General features: G+C 40.9%; 1 protein-coding gene across 1 annotated transcript; it reads right to left on the minus strand.

The window, feature by feature from the left end:
- Positions 1–829: 829 nt before the first annotated feature.
- Positions 830–22,485, minus strand: LOC139215146 (zinc finger MYM-type protein 4-like). Its single transcript, XM_070846014.1, has 27 exons — positions 22,288–22,485; positions 20,010–20,676; positions 18,341–18,490; positions 17,705–17,781; positions 16,903–17,052; positions 16,501–16,739; positions 16,126–16,324; positions 15,280–15,483; positions 14,413–14,563; positions 14,198–14,313; positions 12,922–13,104; positions 10,094–10,244; positions 9,773–9,945; positions 9,033–9,177; positions 8,830–8,925; positions 8,635–8,672; positions 7,660–7,810; positions 6,945–7,057; positions 6,511–6,736; positions 5,320–5,550; positions 4,848–4,957; positions 4,476–4,653; positions 4,028–4,179; positions 3,678–3,792; positions 3,310–3,558; positions 2,393–2,519; positions 830–2,290 (listed from the first exon to the last, which is right to left on the minus strand). Exons 1-27 carry the CDS (start codon positions 22,363–22,365, stop codon positions 2,041–2,043), a joined length of 4,719 nt encoding a protein of 1,572 aa, XP_070702115.1. The 5' UTR covers positions 22,366–22,485; the 3' UTR covers positions 830–2,040.
- Between the last annotated feature and the right edge of the window lie 1,770 nt (positions 22,486–24,255).

Raw genomic sequence — 24,255 nt, forward strand, 5'->3', positions numbered from 1 at the left:
CATAACTTTAAAAACACCACATTAAAACTGAAGCATTTCCACGGATTTCCAGCACCTGTACGAACCCTGACAGTAGAGCTTAGTCCACAAAAAAATATGTCTGTGATTTAACATTTGAGCATCCATCTGGGTTAGTTCAACTGCAAAAGAAGTTAAAAGTGTTCACTACACTCATTTCTGCAGCACCCTGTTTTCCAAACTGTCCCACGTGTTGTCATCTCCCTCTATAATAAAATCCTCCTTTTTCACCCCATAATCATCCATGAGCTTTTTCTCCTGGTGAAATAAACCATTAATGCCTGTCTCTACCTGCTGTCAGTCCTATGTTGTATCTGACTCTTGTTTACTCTGTGCTATACACATGCTAGCATGCTAACACTAACTTACCAAGTGGTGATTAAGTTAGTTTGTAGTGATTTGCCGCCACTTTGTTTATTTCTTTTGGCTTATATAAATGCATTTGGACGAATTAATCTGTTAAACAGCAACGTTTACCTGCGCTTCAGCATCCCAGGTAAGAAACAAATGGAGTAACACAGGTAGCTAGCTGAGTGGCAGCCATCTTTCCTCTCTCCATCGACCCCGTGACGATGACGTTACTTTATGTGCGTCGAGCGGCGGTCGCGCCAGCCAATAGCTGACTGAAACGTCACTGGCTGGCTCCAGAAGCAGCCAATCAGCGGACGTGTATGTCCCGACCGCGGGGAGCAGCGGAGGACAATCCAACACGCTGCAGTACTGGTGTGTGTGGTTTATGAGGACATAGTAAGTAGAAAGACCGACACTGTCAATACCAGTAAACACATATTCAATAACTTACAGGCTTGTAACCGTTGAGTCACCCATGACAACAACGTTTTTATTCAAAAAGAACATACAATAGAAAATATTCAACCTTGGCAGCCATACTTTCAGGACTGGGGGTTAATATAACCAAGATATAACGCTATAGTACACGAAGGGACAGTATTTATTTATTTTTATATAACACCAGGATCATGGTTATGCAGAATGAAACTGCACGTCCAAAATTAAGTTACACTCACACTCCTCAGTTCATTTCAGTGTGTTCAGTCGACAAATTGAGTTTTTCCAAAGGGCCTGAAAGTTGTCAGCCATTTTCAACAGTGATCTCATCAGCTACATTCAAAGATGTACTTTTCTTAAATGTATTCAAATCAATTCCAAACACAGTGGTGTTGAGAATTTGTCAATTTCTACTGAAAACTTTTTGTGAAAACTTGTCTTTTATGGCAAGTTAGAGAAGCCTCTGCAGCATCAATTAACCCAGCAGATATAAAGGAAACATCCACATTTATTTCACACTTTAGTATAATTAAATGTCTGATTACTAATTCCAGGAATGATTTTGCTCTGAAGTGTATTTCCTCAACAATTCTCAGGGTATTAAAAACTGCAAATTATTTTGGAAATAAGCATTTGCTCTTTCACTGACAGACTGACACCAAGTCATGGCATGGATTGCACGTTTGCCACTCAACATGATGGTTGGTGATAACATTTACATCACAGAAAGCCGTTTTCAGTTTGTCTTCTGACGTGGACGTTTACAGAGAAACCAACAGAAATCAAAGATCTTTTTCATTGTAGCTCTTTCAAACAAGGACAAATGAAAAAAACAACAACGTAAGAACAGTTTGAATTTAAGGAATCATAATGTGGCAGGAAGAAAGTTATCCATGAGAAGCAGTCATTCAGCAGACGAAACACTAAAGGACAGCTGTGTGTCCTGTTGAGCAGTAGTTAACAGTCCTGCATTTCCCTGCAGTTCCCAACATGTCCCACCTAAACAAACACTGTGCGTTTGATAAATTCCCCTCTGAATCCTGATCAACGATCATCGATCCTGTTTAGGAAGTATGACTTCTTCAGTTCAGAACATTGTGGCTATGTATGCGAGAGATTGTCCATTTCTGTGTACTGGGCCGTGTTTACATGAACATTTCAGTTTATCTACAAACATTTACAACACAAGCTGCTGCACCAATAAAAGGTCACTTCTGCTCTCATTGCTCTTCATCACTCTGAATCTCCGTCTTCCTCCTCGTCAGGTATAAATGGCGGGTCGTCCGGTGTCCGCTGCTGCTCCGGCCCTCCCTCTTTCCTTTTGCCGAGATGCAGCTCTCTGACGGTGAGGATGCGGATGAGCATTGCCTCCATGGTGCCGTCATCCAGGGGGGTGGAGGAAAACCACAGGGGGCTGTTGGGGACGCAGCAGCGCTCGGGGAGAAGGTAGAACAGGTTGGTGCGCTGCTTGACCGACTCCGAGCTGGATGGAAGATACTTATTAATGTGAACATGGTGACCAAGGGAATAAACATAAACATATAATACTAAAGTGACACAGAGCTCAGTTTGGTGATGCACTCACCACTTAGAGAGGTAGAACTCGTAGAGTCGGACTGGACAGCGAAGAGGGTTCTCTGTGTTCTCCATCATCTCCAGGATGTCCTCTTTACTCTCCTCCTCCTTACGCCTCTTTGTTGGAACCTCTGAATCTGAACGAAGTACACACACACACAATTACACAAATAATCAATTTCACAGTTCATTGATGTGGTAGCAACCATTTAACACAGAACTGCTGTACTATAAATGAACACAGCATGTGGAATAACGGTGCCTTCCGTTTGAACTCAACTGGAACATCTCCTGAAGACGGATTTTCAACTCAGAAAGTCGAGACAAACCTCAACAACTCAACCCTCAAAATCCAAGATGGCTGCTCTGTGCATCAACAGTAGTGAAAGCTGTTGCTTGTTTATGTCTCATTAAATCAGTCACATAATCAGTCACTGTCCAACTTCTATCTGTGGACATTTTTGTGTTTTTATGCACTAAACACCATAATGCTTTGTTAGCAACTGCCAACGATGTGACAAAGATGCAATATCCACCCCAAACTCAAAATAAAAATCCTGATTATTTGTGTAGCTTTTAGCACATCATCATGCAAAATCGCTCTGCATGCCAGTTGCTTAACCTCCTCAAAAACATTTATATAAAAGCACAATGTGTGTTGTTTTTTCATATCTTACACTCTATGTGTCAGTGTAGCTCATCTGGCAGAGCATGTAACATTTACTAAGGTCAAGTCCTTACCACAGCAGCTCAGGCCCTTTGCTGCATGTCATCTCTCCTCTCTCCCTCCCTGCCTTTCTTGTCTCTCTCTACCATCATTTTCAAATAAAGCAGAATCATGTGCCAAAACAACACAACACTGTAAAATCTATGTGTCCCATGTTTTGGTATGGAACAACCAGGTTTGCCCCTCAGTCACACTGGTACCTGACTCTGCCTCGTTTACTGATATTGGGGGGTAGAAGCGCAGGAAGGTGGTCTTGGTGTTGTTCTGGTTGGTTTTGGTGCAGCGCATGACGTGAGCGAAGGACAGCTGCCGGTGCTGCTCCACCGTGGTGAAGCCAAAGTACTTGCAGCAGAAGAAGAGCAGAGTGTTGAGGAGGACGATGGGGGAGTACGCCCCCAACTGTTTGCAGTCCCACAGAAACTCCTCCTCCACACGGGAATGGATGTAACCTGCAGAGAGACGTGTTAGAAATGAGGTCAAATGTGGGCATGTTTGTGTAAACGAGAAACGGACAGGAAGACAAACTGGAATATCGGCAAGATAAAAATGCAAAACATGTCCAACTCACCATTTGCTGTGATTGAAGGCTCGAACCCTCTCAGCATATTAGTGAACTCAGTGGAGAACTTGTTGTAGAACCGATCCATGAATATGTTCTCCACACGACCGTTCTCAAACAGATACTACAAAGAGAGGGCATGTTTTAAGGCATTTACTGTATATTTGTTTTATTTTAGGTTCATAAGCACACAATAGTGTTTTTTTTTTTTCCCTAAGGTCCAGTTTTAGGGTTAGGGTTTTGATTTTAGGTGACTGACCTAGTTTTTAGCTTGTGGAGCTTGTGGTGAGTGGATTTGGTGGAGTGGTTTGATTTTGGTTCGATGTGTATTAAATGTGTGTTTGTGAAAAATGCCTTGCCTGTTGAATGCCGAGGCAGAGGTAGAACAGGCTGTCGGAGGAGTAGGGCTCCCCATTGGGTCGTTTCACCTCATTGATAAAACAACAGAGGCCGTAGCTCAGCTCAGCTGTGGTGCAGCGAAGAACATCTTCCCTCAACTCCATAGGACGTGCTGAAATGACATAAGGAGTCCAAGATAATCAAAGACTATGCAGGGCTGCCCGGGGATGCTTCAGAAATCTGTTGAAAAATTTTATGCAGTATTTATCAACGCCTCCGCTTTAAAACAATAAATGTGATTATCTCTTGAGCTACTTTCATGAAAAATATAAAAATATATAAAATTGAGTGTTTCAGATAAAACTGTCCACCAGATGGTATAAGTAACAAAGAATTTAATCTTGGGTCGAGTAAAGGAACTATCAAGGTCAGCTTTAGTGGCTGTGTTTACTATATATACACACTTACAACCGAAACGGGGTTTCTCCAGGTTAGGCTGAGTTTGCCTCCACTGGATCCATCGCTTCCAGGCATCGACTCCATATTGACTCTTCAGTTTTGGGATGTCTGCAGGCGCAGCCTTGTTGGAAGAGCCTCTCTGAGACGACGCTTCAGCTGCTTTAGATGACCGCAGCGACTTACGACCCTGAGACAAAGTGGAGGGAGAGAGGAGATTACACCATCTCCACAAATGTACTTTTAGATGTGCCAAAGACAAATGTGCCCCCTGGTCGACAACAAGGATGTATTCTATTCTCTTCTATTCTAAAATGAGACTGATAAGGAAAAGTGTATTATCATATTTGTCACTATAATCACAGCAATCAAAAAGGCAGTTACCCTCTTTTCTCTGGCTTTCCTGTGAGCTTGTCGTCGTCGTGCAGCAGCAGGCGGAGGGCTCGGGGATCGGCGTTGCTGCTCTCTGAGACGGGCCATCCTCTCCAGAGTTTCTGGCAATGACACAACATGAAACATTATACCGAGCACGCCGGAGCCAAACCAGTGCGTCACAGATGTGGACGTCTATTAGGGTAAGATCTTGATGGTTTTCTGATGGACACCACAACATCCAGCCATTCATTTTCTTCCTCTTATCTGGCAGGAGTAGGGCACTCCAGATGCCCTTCTCCTGAGTGGCTCTTTCCGGCTCTCCAGTTCTGGGTCTACCTCAGGGTCTCCTCCCAGTTGACCAATCCTGGAAGATCTCCAAGGGGAGGCGCCCAGGACATGCAACACTTGAACCCTCTAAACACAAGATAAACTCAAATGGCCACTGAATGTTGATGAGTTTTTAGCTTGAACATCTCCTCACCAACAGTGAAGTCAGCTTCGATGTCCATGGGAGGCGGTGCTGGAGGTACGGGCTCGGAGTACGGCTCACTGGACATGGCCACAGGAATGTCTAGAATCGGGTTGAGCCTTTCTTGGACGAACGGTCGACTGGGAGACCTGAGACCTGCATCAGATGAGGTTTCCTCCCAGTTGTTGAGGAAACTGGCCAAGTCATCTGCGTCCAAATCATCACTGTAGGTACTGGCATGGTCTGTGAAATATACATGGAGGGAACTCGTCACCCAGTTTAATGCATTTTTCTGATATTACAAAGGCCATAGAAAATGTGGAAGTAAACTCCTCATATGCAGCACATAGAGACCACAAAGTGAAATAATGGCTCTCAGGCGGGGTTTAGGTGTGACGACAACAAGTAGCAACAGTTTGTTCAAAAGCAATAGCAGGTTAGCACAGATGCTGCTAAAGCATCAGTTAAATCCATAGACTGTATAAAGAAGTGGACGTAGCTTCTGGGTCTGTATTGTGAAGCAAATGCTGAAGAGCCTTGAACCTGCATTCTTTCAAATGGCCAACAGGGGGCGACTTTTTTCTGGTTCTATGGAATGACCTGACTTCTCACTTGATTTTTTTTACCTGAGGATACACTTTCCTGATCAGTTTATGGTCTCAGGCACTAGTTTAAAATCTTCTTCAACACAGCATGATGTTCATTTAGTCAATTATGATCCTATTTAGAGGAAAATAGACAATAAAGCAGGGCATGCGTTAATGCCAACTAATCAGAGGCGGTCTTCATGGCACGAACGTCACTGCTGGCTCCAAAAAAACGAGATGGCGACGCCTGTAAAGCGAAACTCCAAAGGATCCAGAGGAGGAGGCTCCAAAACGGCGGTCCACAAACCAATGGGTGATGTTACGGTGGCTACGTCCACTTCTTTTATACAGTCTATGGTTAAATATGGACTCGTTGAAAGAAGAGCAAAGAACAGCTCATCTCCGTCCCAACTGGTTTCAGCAAGAGTTGTAACTTGTCATATAGTTCAGTGATCTGAGTGATGGAGATGGACAGATGGTTCATCAATATACTGCACTGCTGTCTAATAGCAGAACTCCGATTCTTCATTGTTTATCTAGTTTCTTTAAAAACATTTTCTCTCTTCTTTTCAATGGTTCCTTAAACAGTATAAAAAACATTCACACTGTTTCTTACCATATGTACCAGGAGCTTCTTGCCTCTCTCTTTCTTTCCCCACCACTTTCTCTTTTGGTTTCTCCTCTTTTTCGTTTTTCTCGTCTTGTTCCGCGACCATCTCAGCCATGAGGATGAGCTCTGCCTCGAAGGGGTCAGACGGGATCTTTTCCTTGATCTCCTGGATGGTTTCCACGATGCGTTCAGCGCTGTCCATTGTCACAGGGAGGAACATGGGTACAGGCAGCTGTGGTGGACAGTGAGAATATAACAGCCTATTAACGTCTGTAATGAGGACGAAGATGCTCGATATAAACTGTTCCGGAGTGCTGTCTAACACACATAATCCTTTTTGCAATCCTAATAACTTATCATCCATTTTGACTTGATTTTACTGTAGCAATGTATCACCCTTCAGAGAATCAAACACCAGAGCCAGAAGATGTTTGACGTACTGGTAGTGGCACCCCCACAGGTTTGGGGGTACACTGGCTGTACATGCTCATGGGTACAGGAACATACACCGGCACCGGGATGGGCACAACCATGATTTTAGGGAAGATGTCATCTATAGAGTGATAAAAATAAAAGAGAAGCTCAGTATTTAGGAGGGAAATGTAAAAATAGAACACAAATCAGTTAGTAAGAATATGATCAAGACTAATTACAAGAACAACATATTTACATGTTATATGTCTTGTTTTACATGTTTTTTTTGTGTGTGTGACCCCACGAAGAGCAGCTGCTACCCTAGAGGCAGCTAATGGGGATCAAAGTAAAAAATAAAGAATTTGCTGGGAAGAAAAAAGAAAAATTAATATACAGACAGCCAATAGAATTTTATTGGATTATCAGAGATAGCATTGAGTGGAGTCACACAATTCTCATATGCAAATTCCCATTAAAACATTGCAGAGTGAGTAGACTGAATAGCATTTGCAGAGTAGTTCATTTAAATTATTTCTCAAAATAAGAAACTATTCTGACCAACAAAAGACTTCTGCCTACATTGAAGAGGTATCATCTGCAGTAAAAACGAAGTAACTGATACCAAAGGCGAGCCGAGCTGCACCGTGTAAAGGAACTCTGTACAGGTGTGTTTGTCGCCACAGACAAACTGAAGAACAGAGACGTTAGAACAGAGCTGTTGTGTCTGTGTGCTGCTTTTACCCGTCTGTGCTTCGACATCAACTGTCTGTGTTTTGCAGGAGACTCCTTTGTTCTGCACCAGCGGTCTGCAGAGCAGGGCCTTGTTCTTCAGGATTTTTGGGCCCGACGGTGGAGGAGGAGCTTTGATGATTGAATCTGTCTGAATACTGATCTGAAGGACAAATGATATAAAAACAGCAAGAGTGTGTACAGGCAGGCTGCATAACTGAAGTATCGTTATATTGATTGACTTCCATCCATCCATAAAATGTTCTGTGAAAGCAGTGGCACCAAATGTCACACAGCATAAGTTTACTGAATATAACTGTACTCTCCTGCTAGATCCGTTTTATTCAATTTAGCTTATTTTTATCTAATTTTTATTTAATTTCATTCTTTTAAAGCCTACTTATGTGTCTTTTTAAAATGCCTCTTGTTCTCTATCTGGTCTCCTTTGTGTCCTCTGTAAAGCTCTCTGAATCACCTTATTGTTAAAAAGGTGCTATATAAATAAACTCGCATTGCCTTGATTGCTTAACTACAGAGCGCCTCTGTATGGAAATATCTACATTTGACGAGTTCCCCCTTATATATATATATATATATATATATATAGATAGATATATTCTTTTCATTTATTTTGACATCTGTGTATATTAATCGATTATTCATTTAGTCTACAAAATGTCTATCTCAGTTTCCCAGAGCTCAAGGTGACTCCGAATGTCTTGTTTTGTTCAATCAACAGACCAAAACCCAAAGATATTCAATTGACAGTGATAAAAAAGGAAAAAGCAGCAAATCCTCACAATTTAAGATCTGAAACCAGATTTTTTGGGGACATTTCTCCTTGAAAACTAAATCAAATGATTATTCAGTTTTCAAAATAGTTGCTGATTAATTCGATTAAGTCGATTAAGTCGATTAATCAAATAATAATTAATCAAATGTTGAATTTGTCTGTACATAAAATACATTTAACATACGGCAACTTACATGTCCAGAGTTCTTTGATTGAAAGCAAGAAACTGTGCCTGTGGAGACAAAGTATGAAATCACAATGAACACTGGCTACTCATTTAATAACATACAACATACATCAGAGTGTGTGTGTGTGTGTGTGTGTGTGTGTGTGTGTGTGTGTGTGTGTGTGTGTGTGTGTGTGTGTGTGTGTGTGTGTGTGTGGTTTACTTTGCTGGGCAGTTCTGTCACAAGCATTAGACTTCTCAGTGTGAGGACCTGCAAGCGAGATGACATTGGCGATGATGGGTGTGGCCTCTGCTACACCTGCCGATCCAAGACAATAAAACACAGAGGAGTCGGGGGGGGGCGATAATTAGCCGTCGCACACAGGAAAAGAAAACGAGAAATTAAAGGGTAACAATAAGAGGCACCTTTGAAGACATCGCCCTGTGTGACCACTTTATCATAGCAGAACTGCAGAAGACACATCAGGTCACAGAAGTGTTTGACTTCTCCCAGCATGGGAAGACTCTGCTTCAGTTTCCCTTTGCGGCTGCAGCTGTCACATTTTGCAACCTGAGAGAAAGCAGAGAAAAAAGTTTTAGGCTGCATTCACACTGCTGGCCTTCTGTCTTAGATCTGATTTTTTGTTCACATGTTGGTGTTCATATTATTTTTAAATCTTTTTTTTTATTTTTATTTTTTTAAGGTGACCAATACCGGATTCCAGAACATTAACAAATGTTCATATGGAGGTAAACATGGAGGCCTCTGAAGTCAGGGTTCCATTTATGAGCTGATGTGCAGTGGAAGTGTGTGTGTGTGTGTGTGTGTGTGTGTGGACAGGAGTGGAGCAACAGATTTTATCTACTCTTAACTACATCTGTCAGCGCCTCTCCAAAGACTCTCAGTTCAGGCGAGCGTCGGAAAAGTCACATGAATTCCGATCTGCCGTCAGACTGAGATCGCACTGCAAAAGACCAAGTCCTGTAGCTGATGTAGGACGACATATGAAAGCGACCCAAATGAAAAGGTCAGATTCTGTGTGATTTGAGCTGATCACACTGTTGGAAAACAAAATCTGATTTGGGCCACTTTTTTGTAGCCTTAGTTTGGGCAGAGCAAGATCACCACCATTGTTTCAATATCAACTGCACTGAGGCTTGCTTACGTGGCAGAACAGCATGGTGTATTTCGACCTGCAGTCCTCCGAACAGAACTCCTCGGTCGAGCCTCCATACTGTGCCGTCACCAGCTTCTTGGACACACAGTGGCAGTAGACGCAGGAGTGACAGTGTTTCCCCCAGTTTTTAGTCAGGTCATGTCTAAAGAGGAGCTTACAGCCTGGGAGGAGGGAGAAGAGAGGCTCAGGGACCCTCTGCAGGGATTATTACTGCTTGTAGAAAGTAAAATACTTCTCACAAACAAAGATATCAAACCCTGCACTGGTTGTGACATTAGACATTTTAGAGATAGGAAACTGTGTCCTTACCGTCGCTGCAGAAGAAGCAGTCTTTGTTGTCGATTCTCTTGACGTCTCTGGTGATCTTTTCGATCTTGCAGTATTCACACAGGCTCGTCACATAGTTGGCTTTCTTGAACTCTTGGGAACAGTCCGCGCTGCACACGAAAACCGCCTTGTCCTGCACACACAGAATAATGAATCACCCATACACAGACATGTCAGTATGTACGTCACATTTTCACGGCTAGGACTCCCAAGAAGGGTGTGTGTTTTATGTGTTTTACTTTTTAATTTGACTTTTTTAATTAGTCATTTAACCATTGCCAGTTATGACGATGTATTTTTGGGGTGTGTAACAATGGAAAGACACTCAACATTAATACAATCTAATACAACCATGGCTGTCCTTCTTGACGGTTTATAATAGGCTGCAGTTTGTGGTGCTGTTCAATTATTGCTTTATACATGGAGGAGTTTCTGTTATTTATATCAATGAGTGCATATCAATAACAGAAACTGCTCTCGTATTAAACTGCACTGGCCTTAGCTAGGCGTACCTAATAAACTGGCTACTGAGTGTACGTTCAGGCTTTTATCCTTTTATTCCTGACGATGTCTGATATGTTGTTTTTTCATAATTATATCACATTATTGTGCATAAACCAAATAAAACCAAAGATCAACCAGGTCAGTGTGACATTCTGAACAGTTAAACACAGACAAAGAGAAGGTATTCCTCATTCATGCCAACAACTCACCAAGCATCTCTAACACAAAGTCTCATGATCCCCAAACACATCAAAGGATTCCCTGCAACATTTTTATTGGGTATGTTGTTTCACATGTGAAATAAAAAGAGGAAGAAACAGAAAGAGCCAGCTTGCTTTTTCCAACTGGTTTTATTTACTGTTATTATGACTCTATAGGATTATAAATAAATTCTGCTTTCGCTTTCACAACCGTGGTGGATTTAATTAGTGGTGGTTCCGTCCCATTGAAGCAGCAGCTTTGGACAAAGACGGACAAAAAACATAGAATTGTTTGTAATTAATATTATTATTATTATACAATATTTCAACCGCATCATTTAAAGTAAATTTTTCATTCAGGTCTGTACAAGTAAGTAAGTAAGTAAGTTATCTCACCAATAATGGCAGAGGCTTTGTTTTGGGACATGGCTGCCACTGAATCTAGAAACACATTTGACTTTTTCCCAGAAACACAACACGGCCATCTCCTTTCTAGTGTAAACAAAATATTCATTACAGCTCTGGTCATGCGCCCAACGTTTTCCAGGTCGACCAAATAGATAATTTTCCTTTGGTGTTTGGACTCAAAGCCCAAGTCAACCTGAAAGAGAAGAAAAGTTTTTCAGAATTTCATTTTTTTTTTAAAGCTGTAATCAATTTAGAAATCGTATCTATCTTCTCCAGTCGTGCTCAGCTTAATCTAATTAATTCTGACAAAAAAAACCAATCGACTTTAATCGATCGATTCGATTGTGCAACACAGAGCATACATTTCACATTTATGAGTGATTATTTACTAAATAATTATCAACGTTAGCTGCTGTACTTCTGTTCGCCCTGATTAGTGGGGATATCTGCTCACCCTGACTGCTGACACCGGACACATTACTAATTTTGTCACATTTCTAGTACAGATTACAATTTGAAAAATTTGTTAAATCGAAAATGAAAACCAAACTGGACTAAACTGTCACTAATTAAAGACAATGTTATTTTAATTAACTAAGTCATGCATGTTGCATTTTCACCTTTTTCGTTGGTGGCACAGGGTCCCCCACATTTGAAGCAGAGGCCTCTGGGTGCTTCCTTTTCGCTCTTTTTCTTTGGGAATATCATCCGACTTCCAGACACAAAAATAAGTACAGTACAGTACAGGTGGGCCTTTACACTTTGATTATGTTTTTGTGTGAGAAAAACAGAAAGGTTTCCATGTTGTGCAAGTGGGTCTAAATATACGACTTATTTGTATTTAAAAGCATTAACCTACTTTTAAAAGAAGAGTTTGATATTTTGGGAGATACGATTGTTTGTTTTCTTGCCAAGAGTCAGATGAGAAGATCGAGATCACTCTTGGTCTGTTCGTTAAATATGAGGCTACAGCCAGCAGCAGGTTAGCTTAGCTTAGCTTAGCACCAAGGCTGGAAACAGAGGAAACAGTTAGCACGTCTCTGAAGCTCACCAACTAACACATCATATTTCATTTATTTATGGTATGTTTGTGTGCAGGGCTGTAGCATTTTATTGAACAGACATGACTGTCGGAAAGTCATATCGATCTTCTCATCAATCTCACCGCCATAAAGTATAGACGATAATTTCCAATAATGTATAAACTATTCAAAATAAAAACCATACTCTAAAATTGTTTTACCACATTTCTAACTTCACACCAACAATCTGGAACAATGTATTTGCCTTCATATTAAAATTTAAACAGAATTAATAAAAGAACTTTGGTAATCGCCTCCATTGTTGTGAGTTGGCAGCAAAAACCGTAGCAAACCTTTTGTGCGTAATGACCAGATTTACTAACTATGAGGTGGAGTACTGTGGACTATTGGTTTACATGTTTTTCTTTGTATATCTGATATTAAATTCATGTGGTCAGTAGTATCCCAGAGGACATTATTGTACCTCTCTCCTGTGCTTCCCTGCTGTATCAATAGACCACTACAAATAAAAAACTTAAATCTGTTGTCAGTCTAAAAGTGTCATCGGTCTCCGTGATCAAGGTCTTAAAAACACAGGAAAATAAGAACAAGACTAAAGGTCGAGCAGACTTAACCCTCGCTTTAAAAAACACACACACTCCCACACACCAGTTACCTTGATCTGGATGAGTTCAGGTTTAAACGTGATGGTGCGGAAGCACTGGGAGCAGCTCAGCTTCTGCAGCCCTTTGGCGCCATCTTGCTGAGGATGGTTCGGGGTGGCGGCCTGGGTTTGGGTCGATCCGATGGGTAACTTGGTAAAAACATTCACCTGTTTCTGGGACTTCTTGAACTTTTCCTAATAACAGAAATAAGAACAGTACAGGAGTTGAGTGAGAACCAGTAAGTACAATTTGTAGTGCAGAATAAACACTAAGTGTGAAGTGAGCCAACACAAAATGTGTTCCCCATGAAGTTACCACTTTATAACAAACAGGCCATTTTGATTTCAGTTGTCTTTGCTCAGGCTGCCCCCAATCAGTGGACGACTTCAGTCACCAGTCAAAAAGTGAACTCCCATTTTGCAGTCGATTTACTTTATTCTCTTTTTAGCTGCATTATTGGACACAGACAAAAACAACAAAAGCCGTGGCAAGCAGTAAACTTTACAACCTGAGTCATGTCTAAAAATGACCGAACCACAAAGCTGGGCGTGATGGAAGTAGAGGGGAGTGATAGAAACGAAAACCAACTCTCTCTGCTCCAGCTCTGATTGTTGGTGAAGTCAGATTAACTACTTTTGAACCAGATGCTGAAACAACCTCCTCTTCAGTCGTCCAGTGTGAGTGAGCGTTCGGCTGACAGCGCTGTCAGCATCCCAGCGGGAAAGACTGGGTGCTAGGATTTTATAATTAACAACAACAAGGACAGACACTTGTTATTTCTGACGGCATGGAAATCTGATCACAGATGAGTCCTGCAGCCGGACATTAGCTAGAAGCATTCGAAAAATCTCGGAATAGTTTATCAAATAGTATTTTTGCTTGAAATGCACATCCCTACTCTCAAGAGTGTTTATGTAGCGACCACGTCTACCAACATCCTCAAAAATTTATCAAATTATATCAATGTATCAAAGACTAACAATGACACAAATATCGGCCGTTGGTCTTTCTAACCACAGACACAAGGTTCAGATGAGCAAATAAAGCCTGGAACAGAGCAGCTTGCAGTGCAAAACTATTTATGACTTCCAGGAGAGGCCGTCTAAAAAAACGTGCTCCGTTATCCCCATATTTAAACATCACATCCACCCTCTCCCTGACAGACAGCTTTTCCCACCGCATTCGCGTGTGACCTCAAAGTATAAACACTTGATTGCTGGCGTCATGTCTTTTGAACTAGCTCTGTTCAATCACAACCCGAGCCTTGCAGTCAGTAAACCTCATTACCTGAAAAGCCATGACACACGGCAGAGTGCAGAAGTTCCTGATGGAGGTATCTGACATGGCCAGGTGGTAGGCTGGCACTGTGTTTTTCCCACAACTATCACAATTCAACCGAGCACCTATGAAAAAGAAAATGTTTTAAATATTTATATTAAAAAAAACACGTGCAGTGCAGTGTTAAAAGCCTATAATTTAAGATTGGTCATGATCTCCAGTACCTGACGCACTGACAGCCTGGACCTTGAACGCCATCACACAACTGCTGCTACAGAAAAGGTTCACAGAGTCGTCATTGTTTTTGTTGTCAATCATTTCTTCCAGCAACCGGGTAGTTCGGCACATCGTACAAGGTTGGGTCATCTTGGTTTTCTATTATGAGATTTTTTTTGTTTTAAAAACAGGAAAGACTGAACATTGTGCACCTTTTAATAATTTTGTACACGCTGCGCTAACTCACATGCTCAGAAACCAAGTGATGACAAAAAGAGCGCCACACGGCAGCGTCACTTTAAAAACAACCTCACTACAGTTTATAACAGACATAGCGACAGGTGGTGTGTGGGACATTGGACCGTGGTCCTGCTCAAACCGCAGGTAGCTGATAAAAATGTTGTTTAGTTGGTCATTAGGACTCAGAATCACTAAGCTGCCACGTAGGTTTTTACAGTGCAGGGAATGAGCCTTGGCATGTTGTTGTATACATTAATCACAGACAAAAATAAGAAACTAGAAGTAAAAGAACTGCAAATCGAGAAAGTCAAGAAATATAAAAAAGAAATATTAACAGAATATAAAGAAATAAAAAAAATCTGTTTTTTGCGTTATGACCTCCGTCAAAAGACAACCAATCCAATGACAACCGAATTCTAAACTTAGTCAGGTCGACCAATTTGAGGTTAAAAGTGGGAAACTGATTCGTACAGTGTGTGAACGAGGTAGTGTCTGTCTCCTTTAAGAGCTTTAGCTGAACGTCCTTGAAGGACCAGGGGAGGGTCACCTATTGCAGAATATTTATATACTTATGACACCGTTTCCATACACTGGGTGTCACAGTCTCTCCCAAAGTTCGTTTTAACTTTTCATACCTCTTTGTACTTGGCCAGGCACTCTGCGTTACACAGAGTTTTGTTGATGTCTTCCAGCTTCAGCATGAGCGGCTTGTTGTGGCAGTAGGAGCCGCAGTTGGCACAGCCGGCCATGGACAGGTTGTTCACTGTTCGGAAACGGTTGAAGCAGGCGTCACTGCAGATCTTATGGACAGCACCGCTCAGGATCACCTCGTGTTTGCTCTGCAGGAGAGATGACAAAAGAACACAGTGTTATTCCAGAGATAAAGCCTGTAATTTATGAAAGTGTACTTTAGAGGGGCTGCAAGGAAAAAGGTTGGGAGCAGAAAAGCTCTTTGTCCTAATAAACTGGCTTCCTTCTGCCCTAGTACAATGAATTCTGATGCAAATGATTTTTAATGAGTGAAAATGTTAAGTTAAGCTAAGTTAAACATGCAGATTTCGTTTACTGTCTGTATGTGGCACACTGTTTAATAGCTTTCCAAACATGGTCTATTTATCAGTAAACTGTCAAACAACAAACAATTAATTCTTTAAGAAAAAACGACAAATATTATTTGGTTCAAGCTCTTGTGTGCAGATTTTCTGCTTTTCTCTGCTGTATATCATTATACGCTGAATATCTTTGGGTTTTTGACATTCTATAGACAAAATGATTCATCAATTAATCAAGAAAATAAATCAAACCATTAAACCTGCTTGATTAACCAACTGTAGTGTCCAGTATGAATGCATATAAAAATACCATTAAAACTCTGAACATCGAGCTCGACTCCAAGATGAGCAGGCTGTTATTTCAAATTATGGTAGATTTATGTATGAGGAATATAATCATTAGTGCAGCGGAGCAGAATGGATTCTTACGATGCAGTATCTGGTGCACATGCTGCAAAGTGACTGTGGTCCTGTTGGTTGAGGTGGTTTTTTGTTGGCGGCGGATTTCATGAAGTTGGAGGTGCTTTTCTTGTAGTTGAAGGAGGTCAGACAGTTCTGGCTGCAGAACTCCTTCATGGCTCCTTTACCATCGGGAGCCAGGATGACGTCCTGTGGCCGAAATATCAACCTGAGGGAAAGAGAAAAGAAAGAATTCAATACAAGATATAAGATATTATAAACTTTAACTCAACTAAGTTTATCTGCAGGTATGAAGTCACTTACTCTGTGTTTTCTCACACAGCAAATTATATCTCAAGTCTAAATAATCTTAAGCATGGGGACACTGTTCCCTGCTGAACTCACTTTTGGCAGTTGTGGCAGATCTTAGTGACTCCTCTGACTGTAGGGAGAGACGTGGTGAGGCAGCTGGTGGAGCAGAAGAGAGCCGGGGAGCCCTTCCTCTGGAAAGCCGTCTGTCCTTTCATCAGGTTCTTCTTGCAGTGGGAACAGGACATTTGCAGCGATGAGGGGTTGGCGATGGGCAGCGTCTGCGTCTCGGCGGCTGGAGTCACAGAGAAGACCGAGCCGATCCTCAAGTCCTCCTGTCGATCACAGAACAGTGGGGGTCCAGTGAGTCTGAATCCATCAAACCCTGATGGAGGTTTTTCACTTGAAAAAGTTGGGGTCACATTATACTCAAGAACTGGACATTCACATATTCGCAGCAACTTTTTTAAAGTCCTTATGAAAAGAAGTGTGTCCCACCTTTGCAGTGTTGGGCTCATCTTTCACTCTTGCTGTAGATGTGGAGGATATCAGAGCTTGTTCGTACTCTTCGTCTACAGGCTCATCCTTCACCTTGACTAAGGGTGGCGAAGGCGACTTGACTGGCTGAGTGGCAGCGTGTAACCTTTCCTAGAACAAGAGGAAAAAAAGACAAAAAATACACCACGGTTGTTGTTTGGACTTCGGCGGCCATGAATGATGTAGATGTGGAAAATCCACGATAAACCAATGAACAGTTTTATATGCTCCAAGTTATTACAGCTTTTTAAGAGTAAAATTTAAGCATTTTTCAAGCAATTTCAAGGTACTTGAACCAAAACTTTCAAGAGTTTCAAGTCCTGTATCGTCACATCTAAACTGTTACTATAAATACAATTGCAAAAATGTAAGTTTATTTGTATATTGTCACTTTGTTTATTTTACCAGCTGCTCATATTAACTGTGATTGTACATTTTGATCAGGATGATTATCTAGTGTGGGACGGCAAGAGACAACAAACAAATGTGACAATTAGATTGATTTAAACATTAAAACATTGTTGGTTTACATGAAACACCAGATTATGTTGAAAATCAAGCATTTTTCAAGGAGTATATTCAAATTCAAGCATATTTCTAATATCAAAACATGATGTTTCAAATTAAATATTTTCCAAACTTTCAAGTTTTTGTACAAACCTTGTGTACAAACTGAAATCAGATTTCATTTTGAGAGACGTAGGTACAACAAAGCTTTGACTTTGAGGTTCATTTCCACACAGAGTTTCTGACTTGTACTCACGGTGTCTAATCTTGCTAGTGACAGCTTCACTACTTTCATCCCGTTCACTAGGGAGGCTGGTGATGAGCTGTCCCTTCCTACAGAGACATTAACAACATGTGAGTTGGTTAACTGTGTATAAAGTGGCAAAGTACATGATAAAAGAAAATAGATACTTTCAGAAAATAACCATCCACTGCAACAGTCATACAAATAACCAGATGAGATCACATTGGCTGTGATTGGACAGCCAGGAATTTAACCATAGCAGGACAGTTTAAAATATATATATATACTTTTATTTGTGGAAAGAGAGGACAGCGTATGAGTGACAGGAAGCACTGGTATGAGACTGAAAAGAGAGCGGTGACAAAGCAAAGGGCCAGATTCAAACCCGAGCCACTGCAGTAAGAACAAAGCTTAAATGGTACACACTCTACCAGGTGAGCAACAGAACATCTCAGCATTCAATGGAGGCATCTGCATCAGACAAAAGCCCCCAAATCAGGAAAGTTTGTCTTTTATCAGCCATCTCAGGAGCTTAAGAGTCCTCCATTAGGTTGATCATGAGTCAAACTGTGCATCTTAATCACACTCACACACACACACACAGAGTATTACTGTAAAACACCAAGCCAAGAACTGTTGCTCACCCACCTGTACTGGCCGTGGCTTCAGACGATGGAGACGAGCTGGACTGCATCATGTCTACAGCCACTTTGATGTCCTCCTCTGCAGGCAGCGGTGATACATCAGGCTTCACATCAACTTCCTCCTTCACAGAGTTACTGTCCTCTGCCACTGAGGCTGTCAAATGGTAGTTTTAGATACAAACATTAGCGGGTTTAGTATGGGTCACAGCGGTGCTTCTGGAGCAGCAGCGCAGCTTCCAAGTGAAGAAAAACTGGATAAGCAGCATTCAAGTAACTATGCCGGAACAAAATCCCATCTCTGTATGTCTGTTGCTCAAACTGTGCTCTGACAGCTCTGTGAACTTGGCAAAGTTAAGAGAGTTTCCCAAAGAAAAATCAGTGGGTTACCAACTTACAGGCTGCATTATAGAAAGCTCCTTATCATTTTAATTCAATTTTAAAACATAAAGAAAATGACCTACGTATGTGCAGCCATGAGCGCACCAGTCCAACTTTGATCCATGATCTGCTGTGCAACATGATTGTGCTCATACAGTAATTTATATAAGCAGCGTATTTATTTACTGAGTATGAAGAGTAAAACATGAGTTATTCAGAATTTAAAAACTGGCAAAAAGCTGAACTACCAGGTGGCATAAGGGTCAGTGAAAAGTGCAGGAAGAATAAACATTTGACGCACCTTCCCTGGAAAACTTTCCTGATAATGTAACCCATGTGCATTGAGGATGAATAGAAACATATTACCTGCTACACAGCTAACTGTGTGCCATAACTGATAAGCTGAAAATGTCAAAATTGGCTTTTAGAGTTAGTGAATACACTTCAAAATAGCCCACTTGAGACATGCGGTGTTTGGTGACCCAGACAGCAATTGTATGTGCTGTTGTCATGTCTGAATAAAAGCATGTGTCACTTTCTAAAAATCATACTGACAAGTCTGAAAAGGGTGCCGTCAGTCGAAGTTAAAGTCAAAATTAAGCACAGCAGCACGCTGAACACCAACATAGAAAAATGACGTCTTGTTTCGCCGTCTTTAGACCGCCATATAAATAATAAAACTCTCAATCATCATCTCTCGTGACAAAAGTAAAAAATTACAGCAAAAACTCTGAATGAACCAGTTTCAAGTTGTTGTCATCAGTGTGACAGAAAAGAGAAAATTCAAGCCTTTATCTTAACAAATTAATGAGGCAATATTATGTATCCTGTGTTTCAAAGAGGTTAATGTTTCCACCATGATTCTGGATGAATAATTCTTTTACTTTAAAAGCTCTTTTTTTTTTTTTACAAGGAAAACTGAATGTGAAGCCTGGATGTGCTGAAAGGTGCAAAGAAAATGTTTACCTGATGATGATGCATACATGAGAAGCAGGGCTTGTTAATAATTCCTAAGTAAGAACTAATGTCATGCTGTATTAAGAACTTTTAATTTATATGTTTATGTGTGTAGACTAACTGATTCAAAAAATGCAATCGTGAGTCCAATTATGAGCAACAATCATTGTGATTTATTTTATTTTATTTTTTATACTGATATGGACTAATGCCTCTGAAATTTGTCCTTTGTCCTCCATAATATCCAAAAATATGACTTCTGCTTTGCATCACTAACGTCTTGCGTCAACACAAAAAAAAAAAAATCATTGAGAAGCAAAAGTTCTGCTTTCCTTTACCTGTATTTGTAATGGAAGGCGAGCGGCTGCTGTCCACATCCCTCAAACTATTCTGTTCCTCCTCTTTCATCAGAGCCTCCTGTTCCACCTGGTCTACTGTACCAATGTCCATCATCTCATCGAGGTCATCCGCTGCAGAGACCCTCAGTTTACATCCAAAATACTCCTTTGCCTGCTGTGTGACAACGTCTGAGTCCATCTCTTTATCTGTGTTTGTAGCCTCCTCCTGGAGATCAGAAGTCTGGTCCATATTTGTGTCCTCACTGACATCAGGTCCTGCAGGACTTTCCTCCGAGCTGTTGTCCTTTACTGCCACATTTTCTTCATTTAACTCAAAGTCCTCCTCGATTTTCACCTCTTTGGCGAACTCTGGTTCACCAGCTTGAACCAAAACTGTGCTGACTGTCTCGTCTGTAGAGACAGGCGACTGAGGCGGGGGTGGATTTAGAGGAGATGTAGCTACAAGAGAGGCGTCCACAGCAGCCTCAGTTTCTTTAAATTCAATCTCTTTACTTTCCATGTCTTTGTCAGCAGCAGAGTGTTCCTCCTCTCCATGTTCAGTCAGTCTAGGAGAAACTCCACAATCCAGCTCTGAGTCTCCAACATCCCCCGACGCTCCTGGCTCCGAAACAGCTTCCATGGACTCTCCGTCTCCCCCCTCCGTTTCCTGTGTGAGACAATGTTTGTTGTCTTGATAAACAACTGACATCCAGCACATAAAAGTATATCTATAGCTGACTGTTCTTGTGTTACTGAAAAGAAAGTTCAAGAAAAAAAAATTCACATTGCTGATTTGTCTCGTGTGAAGTGCAAGTTAACAACACATGTTGGCTGAATATTAGAACGATATTTAGATATATGTGAAAACCTTCAACGTATTTACAACACAGTCATTATTACTACCAACTACATCACTATATGACAAGTTTCAAGATTTTGTGTAGGTATGCACAGCTCTACCTGCCCTCCTGATCCCTAGTCTTCTATACTATAGTCTTGCTCAACTAATTACCATTAATTAACACTTGCACACTCATCTACCCTTCTGTTTATATACATTACTACTGACGTAAAACAAACCGTAACAGGAAATATTTGCATTTCTGGCATTGCGTGTGTCTGACAACTGTGTCTTAAAACTATTAAAACTTTTTTGGATATTAACACAAATTTCTACCACAATCATTCACACCACTGTAAAGCTGCAGAGCATCTCAACCATAAACAATGTGTGCTTTCTCATTTTGCAACACTCCAGTACACAGCATAGGTCTGAAATAACTATGCACAGAAGCTGCCATTGAGTTTAAAAACTATCCTTTTATCATTGTTCTGATGTAACTATAACTTGAATGTCTCTCTTTGAAATAAAAAGGGCTGAGATTTTGTTGATACATTTGTTACACAGTACTCATCACTGACAACACTGGTATTTTTTAATATGTGCACAATAACTAGCGACAGGAATGTGAGTGAACATTACTGCCCAGCAGGAAGTATAACTACTTCTGCTGAATAAAGTGAGTGATAAATTAGCTCATCTACTCACCAATGCAGTTATAGAGTCACTGGTAGTGTAAGAGAGCTAATGCTTAATGCTCATTTTGACTGAGTTGAATGAGTCCTGCAATATGTCAAAAAAAAAATACTTAACTTTGCACTAAAGCTAGCTTAAATGTAATCATAGCCCACCTGCATGCATGCAAGAGACAGATAGTGATATAAGTTAGTAAAACACGGGTTGTAAAAGGATAAACTGGCATTAGCATACGTGTGCAGGTGCTGTCAGCTGAGTGTTATTTTCCTGTGTTTTGACCGTGAAGTGTCACTAAAACAAACACGCCAAAAGTTAGCTTGTTGCTGGTGTAGCAGCGCTGCTCTTGAGATGTAAACACAACTGCTGCACAGCTGCTGAGCCAACAGCTACAACATAACGCCGGTGTTGACATGGGGGGTTTAATTACTTCCGTGTGAGTCTCTTCCTCTAATTCAGGCATGTTGGGGTGGCTAATAACATGACCTGAAAACAAGGGAACTAGCTCGCCACTCGTTGTGCTAAAGCTAGCATACCTACATATCTGCACGCCTCTCTGTCTGTGCGTTAGCAAGCTAAGGTTAGCTAGCCTGTCTCGTGTTAATATGTTTCACACGCCACCGTGACCGACCTCTGTGCTCAGGAAACAACTCCTCAGGTCGGAGTTATGTTGGATAAAACACTGGCTTCATATAATAACGCTGTAATGAATGTACACAGCCGTAACAACGTGCAGAAAATTACCGCGCCAGCGAGTTGGACGGACGAGACTTGATTGGTGGCCAGCAGTTGGTGTCCATCGCCAGTTTCCGTAGCCGCCATGTTTGCTCCAAAACCCCGATCCTTGGCTTTAGAAAATAAAACGTCACTTTTAAAAATAGAGTCTATAACCGTGAAATACTTTTTAAATGTCCCCACTACATCATTTTCATCCAGTGCAGCTTGTTGCAGAGCGTTTGTCTTCTTCTTTTGTTTACCTTTTGGCCGCTGTTAAACTTCAGGGGCTCGCTACCACCCCCAATGATGCACCGGGTGTACTGCTGTAAACGGATATGAATATGAATATTATCATGGTTTCGGCTTCTCGGCTCAAGTTAAGCGACATCTGTGTTCAGCGTAGAAAAGGCAAGATGGCAAGATCCGGTTATATAATTATAGTAATTATAGTTTAAAAAAAAAAAAAAAAAAAAAGTCGGAAGATCCTTTAAAGATTGTGGTTGATTCAGGGATATCGGGAATTTTTAACATCTACGATTCCCATTGCAATAAAGTGTTGCCATCAATGGTAGTGTCATCTGAATTAAATCCAATATTATCTATTTTTTTCATTGGTCTACTCGTGTTTGCATCCAACAAAATTAGGCTGTTTACATGATGTGACTACAAGACCAGAGATTAGGGTTTACAGTTGTCCTATGTTTCTGATTTTCGTGAATGCAGCATTAAGTTAACAGCACCAAAGATGCGTTCACGGACACCACTCTGTACGGCCAGAGACGGTGTATTTTATTTTATTTATAATTTTAGTATGGACAAAGTCGATGGTGTATGACCATGTAGCAGGAGCTTTATTTTATCTTTTATTTTTATTTATTTTATTTTATTTTCAATTAATTTATTACTTTAGTATAAACACAAGTTGATACAGGCTAAAGATGGCACTGTATGCTATGTTGCAGGACCACAACTTGTGAACGCCCCTCTGAGGCTCTCAGGCCTGATGTTGATCTGAATAAGCAGAGTCGCTCAGGAGGAAACCAGCTGAGTCAGACTGACTTTGTGTTCACTTACCTTGAAATATACCATAAGAACGGGCTGCGTACACAGAAACTGTTTCATAAAGGTACATTTATTACTCAGCTTATTATAGTCACATCCAAGTCTCCATTCTGTGCTCCTCATCAACATGTCTGTCATATTTCCTCCATCTAGTTGATTATCCAATAATGAAGTTAAATCTGCACAACATACTGTATTTACATGAACACATATAACACTCAAACTCTGCTGATGATAAACTCATGAAATTAACAGGAACAGGAGTCGCAATGTTGACAAAAATGTTTGTGCATCCATGTGAATAATACATGAGAGTGATATTTTCATTTGCTACCAAATATATAACAAAAAATACATTTAATTTAGCATAAATGCCCTCATTGCTGTGTTGGAAACTCACTAAACTCACTAAATGTGTTTTGTGGTTCATAGTTGTGAAACAAGGAGGCTTCCTATCACTAATACGAAACCATTCATATATACAGTATAATATATATATATATACTACACTTATATTTACACGTGATTATTTTTGTAAGTAGCTTATTAATCTGCATGACTTAATCTGTGTTTTTTCTTTGTCTCACCCTTTAAACAGATCAAAGTGACATTCAAGTGGACCTTCATGTCCAGGCTGCTACACCATATGGCCAAAAGTATGTGGACACCCAAACATTCCACATACGTGTGATTGTCGACCATTTAAGTTCCAAACAAGAGGCTTTAATCTAACTTGACAGCAGCCTCCAATCAGCTACAACAGCATTAATGAGGGGCTCTCAGGTGACACAGTCTGGCTTGAAGTTGGTGTTCATCCCAAACGTGTTGGACGGGGTTGAGGCCTTCACATCAAACATCAAAGTCAGGAAACCACGTTTTTATGGATGTGGCTTCATGCGTGAGGCTTCACCAAACCGCTGCCACAATGTTGGA

The sequence above is a fragment of the Pempheris klunzingeri genome, chromosome 16 (genome assembly GCF_042242105.1).
Source record: "Pempheris klunzingeri isolate RE-2024b chromosome 16, fPemKlu1.hap1, whole genome shotgun sequence".
Classification (NCBI taxonomy): domain Eukaryota; kingdom Metazoa; phylum Chordata; class Actinopteri; order Acropomatiformes; family Pempheridae; genus Pempheris; species Pempheris klunzingeri.

Coding starts and splice junctions, on each gene's coding strand:
- LOC139215146 (XM_070846014.1), bottom strand. CDS start 22,365: ATGGCGGCTACGGAAACTGGCGATGGACACCAACTGCTGGCCACCAAT. Junction 4,180..4,475: donor GGAGAAACCCCGTTTCGGTT/GTAAGTGTGTAT, acceptor ATGTCATTTCAG/CACGTCCTATGGAGTTGAGG. Junction 2,291..2,392: donor GAGTTCTACCTCTCTAAGTG/GTGAGTGCATCA, acceptor TCTTCCATCCAG/CTCGGAGTCGGTCAAGCAGC.